Here is a 6,440-nt window from a genome sequence, read left to right on the forward strand (position 1 = left end):
TAAGAGTAGGGCTGGTGGGCAGGAAAGGGTGGGCACCTCTCACACATGTGCAGTCTTCACAGTTTACGGGGCGCCTCCTTGTTTTAGCCTTGCTGTGGCCCAGTGGTGCTGTGCGCTTATCCTCATTTTATAGATAGGGCCATGGAGTCCCAGGTACCTCAGTGGGCCTAGGACCCTCACCTCTGGTCCCGTATCCAACCTTCTCCCCACCCCCGCCCAGAACCTCCCCCAGACTGCCTGGGCGTAGGACACCACAGACACACGGGGAGGTGTTGAGGTGTTGGGGACATTTACTTCCCACTGGGACTGGCCCAGGCTTTGGAGCTCAGGCCACCCTTCCCCCATCCTCATTTAAAAAACTTCTCTCCAAGGCCTGTGATGTTGCAGGGCGTCTCCCACCCCAGGCTCTGTAGCCTGGACTAGGAACAAGTCTGAGGAGCAGATGGGGGCCCCCAAGAGCCCCTCAGGGGTCCCCCACAGCTGGAGGGCTGGACATGTGATGAGTGTTGCATCTTCTCCTGCACACTGTCTGCTTGGGGCCTGAAATGGTTTTGCTCCTGCAGGTGCTGAAGCTTGAAAGGCGGAAGAGAGAGAAAACTGTGAATAAAGAGCCTGGTGGAGGGCCCATAGCCACAGCCTAGAGCTCTGACCCATTGTCTAGAGTAAGCTGAGGCGCCACTGCCCGGGTCATATTAACCAAAGGGAACCAGGCTATGACTATTTCTCTGTTGTTGTTGTTGTGGGTAACTACCATCGAGTTCGCCCACTACTCATGGCGACCCCATGCACAATGAAACAAAATGCTGCCTGGTCCTGTGCCAGACTGTTGTGCTCCGTAGGGTTTTCACTGGCTGGTTTTTAGAAGTAGATTGCCAGGCCTTTCTTTCTAGTCTGTAATTCAGTTCCCCTTCTCTACCCCTGTCATCGCCCAGCCCCTATACTCTCCCTTCTTCTCCCCAAATACCCAGGGATCCCCTGCCTGTCCCTTCTGATCAAAACCCACCACTGGCTTCCTCCACCTAGTTCCTCAGCTGGGCATCAAGGCCTCCTGGCTCCACTACCTGGCTGCCTCTAACCCTCCTGCTCCCTTTCCCCTCCACCTATACTTCAGAGGCCAGGTTCCCCCTTTCCTCTTCGAAGCCTCCTGGACACCGCTCTCCACCAAGGTCCAGCACCTGGGCACTCTCTGAAGTCTTGAGGCAAAGCTCAGTCCTTGGCCTGAAACTATTCACCTCCACTTGTGGGGTCCCCCACTTGGGGAAGGGTCTCCCGCCCCCCAGTTGCAATTTCATCCATTGCCACCAGGGGGCGAGTGGTGCCTATTCAGAAAGTGTGAACTCAATGGCCAGGCAGGGGGCATTGATGGACAGGCAAGTGAGGGGTTAATTCACATGAGCCCCCACCCTGTCCTGCAGGTTTCTCAGCAGGGAGGATGAGGCCTCCAGCTCAGAGCCCAGAGGTTCTGGAACATTGTGGACCATACACGGTTACCCCTGCTTGACCTTCAGGGAAAACCCCTCCAGCAAAGGCAGCAAGGGGGAATTAAGCTGACAGGGCCTGGGCCAGTGCAGCTGCTGGAGAAAGCCAGGAGCGGGGAGAAGGGGCTCTAGGTGGTGCAGGATTCTCAGCCTGTCCACTCACCAGGTGTAGATGAGCAGAGCCAGGAGGGCGGTGAGGAGCATGACCAGCAGGACTGACAGGAAGGTGATGATGACCACAGTGCCCGCGGTCCGTGGCCCTGGGGAAGCCTGGAGTACCTCGGCTGGGGGGACCACACAGGCAGGGAGGCTGGATGGTGAGGAAAAGAGATTTTGTTTGACCTGAGAAGGGGCCCCCAGGCTGGGGGAGGGGCACCTGCAGATAGCAGGATGGCATTGGGGGCTCTGATGGGGGGCTGGCCTTCCCCTCAGCTCACTCCCAGTCCTCAGGAGCCCCCCAGGCCCTAGGCCTCCAGCTCCCAGTGTTTGAGCTGCTCATCGGGCCAATACCTCGCTGCAGGTGGGTCTCACCGGACCACTCTGTCTCAGCCACCAGCCCCCTGTCATCACTCAGCACCAGGAACTTCACCCTGAACCGGAGACCCAGCACTGAAGGTAGGGGAACTCCACAGGACCTGAAAGCCTGTCATTAAGTCCTCTTGACTCCCAGGCCCTGGGGAGAGCACCAGGAGTTGGGGCACAGAGCAGGGACTAAGATCCCAACAGAAGCAGTCCAAATCCCAACTGTGACATTTGCCAGCTGTGTGAACTCAGATGTATCCTTCATCCTCTGGGTCAGTGTCCTCATTTGGGAAGTGCATGTGGGTGCTGGATTAGATATCAGTGAATCAAACACTTATGGGGAGAACAGGGAATGCCCAGTCTGGGTGGGGAGACACCACCTGCGTGGTTCAGACCCACCATGGAGGCAGTGGCTTGAGAGGAGGAGGCCCTCTGCTCAAGAAACATAGAGAATTTGCTGAGGCCCTGGCTCTATTCACTGCCCCATCTTCTGTTTGCAGAACTAGAGCAGGGAACATAGGACCCAGTGGCCCACCTAGGAGCTTTCCAGGCTTAGGTTTGGGCAGCAGGGGGTACACCCATACCCCAACCAGGGGCCGGGTGGAGGCACTTACCGGTAGGGGCCCGGGCCTGGCAGGGGGTGGTTGCAGCCCTTTGTGGTTAGGGAGCAGCGGGTGTTATTGCCCACTCGGAGGACTTGGAGCTGGTTACCAGCCTGGTCGCCCGGGTAGAGCGCCCGACTGGCCCTCAGTGTGAGGTAGTAGCCCTTCAGGGGCAAGTCAGCAGGGGCAGGAGAATCCTTCACCCTCTGTGGGGCAATGAAGCTCTGGGTGGCTGAGGGTGGCACTGCAGGTCAGATGGTGGGGGCCAAGCAGGCAGGACTCCACCCCCATCCCACCAGGCCAGACAGCTACCCTTGCAGCACCCCCACCCTCACACACCGCTGCTGCTGGTCCCAGGCCTGCCTGCCCAAGTCACAGAGGGAGAATTAAGGCCCACCCCAGCATACCCACCATTGCTGTGGGCCACCACCAGCCAGATGGCATCAAAGTCAGAGATTTTGGGTGACTGAACTGACCCCGAGGCTGCTGCAGCGTGAAGGTGGACTGTGTGAGCTTCCCTGCCAGGGTGGCGTTTGAAAGCCGGGGCACATAGCTGATGAGTTCTGGGGCGAGTGAGAGAGGGAGGGCAAAGAGAAGAGGCTGAACAGGGCAGGCCTCCTCCAGCCCAGTCTGAGGGAGGAGGCACCATCCTGCCCTCGGAGTCCCAGTCTGAGGGGGGAGGCACTGCCTCACCCTGAGAGTCCCAGTCTGGCGGGGGTGGGGTGGGGGGAGGAGGGAGGAGGACACCGTCCTGCCTTGGGTGCCGAAGTCTGAGTGGGGAGACATGGGTCTGTCTTGGGAGCCCCAGTTTGAGGGAGGAGTTAGGGATCGTCCCTGGGAGACGCACTCAGGCATTCATAATGAAGCCTCCCTGGCAATTCTATGCCCCAAGGGCAGGGGTGGACGACCAGAGTCCAGCTCCTTGCCGCTTCTTTGGGATCCTACCAGGGATGGGCTCTGTGGGAGGTCAGGAGAGAGGCTTAGCCAACCCCACCTTTATTCTTGCCCCTCCTAGGTTTCCTAGGTGATGGACCCAGATAAGCGTGGCCAGGAAAGTCACAGGAGGCCTCTCTCCTCAGCTGCAGGCACAGTTCTCCTAGAGTAGGGGTCTTTGGCCTTTTTGGGGTGAGTCTCAGGTTGGGGTGAGCCTGAGCCCTCAGTCAGACTGTGGTCCTGATCCACCCAGTGACCTTGGGCTATGACTCTCTAGGCCTCAGTTTACCCATCTCTCAAGTCCTTCCAATGTCACCCACATTGGTTTGCATGCCAAGAGGAATGGCTTGGGCAGAAGGGGGGGGGGGAGTAACACAGACAGGTCCCCACCTAGACCCCAGTATGTGACATGGGCTCTGAGGCCAGAGGCTGGCTCAGAGTATAGAACACCCCCTCCTTCCCATCCAGTTCTCTGCCATCTCCCACGCTGGCCCCAAGGCAACTTCCCCTCAGGACCTTGTCCCCCCCTCACCCCTCACAGCCTCACCTGAGGAAGCATGGGAGGAGGGTGGCAGGACAAGCAGTCTCAGCCCAGATGCCAGTGGAGACACAGGGTTGGCAATGTGGCCTGTATCCACCTTGCTGCCAGAGAGTTCAAAACCCCTAACTCCTGCCTGCACCCCCAAAGACAGAGCAGCCCCTCCTCTCCCCAGCCCCAAATACTGGGGAAGAGCAAAATGTGAGGTGGGCTTTTATGTAAGTCTCCAGAACCTGTCCTTTCAGTTTAGCTCAGGGCAATTCCTATTGAATTCCATTTAATTCAACTCAATTCTAAACAAACAACTGGGTCCGTTCTAGACCCTTTAGGGGTGGGGAGAGCAGACTTGATTCCTCCTTTCTCAGCACTCCTAGTCCTATCTCAGAGGCCCGGTGCACTTGGCATACAGTAGGCGCTTCATGTTTGCTTAATGAAGAAAAAGGAGTGGAGCAGCAGATCGGGGAGGAGGCACTGGTTTAAGAGTTTAAGAGGTGGGGAGTGAACCACGCCTGCAGACCCAAGTCAGAGAGCTGCCTTTGGGTGAGGGGTGGGCATGGGCTGGGAGGCCTGAGCCCTATGGAAGTCCTAAATGCTTTCCTCTCTCCTTGTCAGGCTCGTTTAAACCTCTCCTCAGGAGAAGGATGGGGGAAGAAGGGGAGCACGTATGGTGAGAATTGGGGTGGGGACTCAGGGTGCACGGAGATAAGGGCCCCAAAGTGAGGGAGACAGCACTACTTGCTCCCCGGTCTTGAGGACCTCTTTTGGTGGTCTGACTCCTCCAGCTCCCAGACAGTGAGGGGCTTGGAAGGCAACCACAGGAGGTGGGTCTGTCCTCCTGAAGCCGGACACAAATGGGCCTCCTGCCTAGGCTCCCATCTCACTCACCCAGGCACGTCCCAGAACGGAGACCAGTCAGCAGCAGCAGCAACAGTGATGTCAACAGCGGAAACTGTCCCCCTGAACCCCATCGCCAGGCCAAGTGTTGCACCATCTGTCCGTCCTAGGAGCTGTCTACAGCATCAGCAGCCCAGCGACTCCACCGTCTGTGCTGGGCTCGGGGAGGCTACTCCCGGGTGCCCCCTCCTCCCAAACAACTGGTCTGACGGGTTTGGGGGCAGAATCTCAGGCCCTGTGGATTTGGCATCACCGGGGGAGTCTGAAGAGAACAATCAGTTGCTGAAGCCAAGACAAGCCTGGACACCCCCACCCCCACACCAGGAGGGCCTGGCCAGGGAGGGGCCATGGAAGGAGGAGGCAGGCACGGGGTCCAGGCTGCCCCAGTGACAATCCTGCCACGCCCGCCCCGTGGGATCTTTTTAACCAAACACTCCCCTGTCTGGTAACGAGGGCTCCTCACAGCACCCTGTGCAGAGGGATTTACCTTCATTCTCTGGATGAGGTCTAACGGGAAGGTGGTGTCCAAAATCACCCAGCCAGCCAGCACAGAGCCCAGGATCAGCAGGTCCACCCACTGCAAGCTTGTCTGCATCCCTGCAGCCCAGCTCCGGGAGGAGGGCTCCCCAACACCATCCTCCCTCCTCTCCATGTCCAGGTGACCATCTGGTTCTATGCTGTCTCCATCTTCCATTCCTGGCCACTCTCCTCTAGACAGAGGATTCCAGATGGAGCCCAGGGTGGGTGGGCAGAGCATATACTGACGCCCTCTATCCTGGATTGGAGCAGCACCCTTCATGGGGCTCTCTGCCTCAAGCTTAGCCCTCCTCAGTCCAGCCTCCGTACCTGGCCAGAGCCATTCTCCTAAAACTCAAATCATGCCAGATGTCTTCTCAGCTGGAAATCCAAAGGGTTTTCATTACCTAGGCCTGATTTCTCTGTTGTGCAGAACTGGCCAGCAGCTTCAAACATGTCGAGGTGGGAAAAAGTTGAGAACCACTGGCCACCAGGTACTAAAAGTTCAAGGTCCTCTCAACTCCTTACCACGTTCTCCTTGGACCACCTAGTGCTCCCTCATACCTCTGAACCTTTGCATGTGCTGTTCCCTGCCTAAAGTTACCTCCTCCCCAAGGAAAAAACTCCTGTAGTTACTTCAAAACCCATTTCAGATATCACCTCCTCAATGAAGTCCTCCCAGACACTCTTCCCAGCCTATTTCCCTGATCCCCAAGCAGAATGAATGCCTTCTTTTTCAGTTTTCCCACGGCACTTTGTACAGATGATTGTCCTTCCTGCTGCTCGATAATCAGTCGGTCATTCACCGTTCACTCTCTTGGAGCCCAGTCTGTATTGGGGCAAATGGAAGGTTGACCATTGTCAGGAGAGTTGGCATTGTCACCGGTCCCAGGAGCCCTGTCTCATCAAAGCCCGGGGTTAGCATAGGGAAGGCCAGTGTGGCTTCCAGACCCTGGG

The 6,440-nt window shown here is 57.5% G+C and overlaps 1 protein-coding gene across 1 annotated transcript; it reads right to left on the bottom strand.

The window, feature by feature from the left end:
• Positions 1-463: 463 nt before the first annotated feature.
• Positions 464-5,661, bottom strand: LOC126087533 (uroplakin-3b-like protein 1). Its single transcript, XM_049905059.1, is given in 8 exon segments — positions 464-572; positions 1,642-1,762; positions 1,989-2,068; positions 2,615-2,834; positions 3,014-3,061; positions 3,064-3,165; positions 4,959-5,022; positions 5,455-5,661. Coding segments are annotated over 8 exon segments (951 nt in total).
• Positions 5,662-6,440: the final 779 nt, after the last annotated feature.

Source organism: Elephas maximus, chromosome 12, assembly GCF_024166365.1.
Source record: "Elephas maximus indicus isolate mEleMax1 chromosome 12, mEleMax1 primary haplotype, whole genome shotgun sequence".
In the NCBI taxonomy this organism is placed as follows: domain Eukaryota; kingdom Metazoa; phylum Chordata; class Mammalia; order Proboscidea; family Elephantidae; genus Elephas; species Elephas maximus.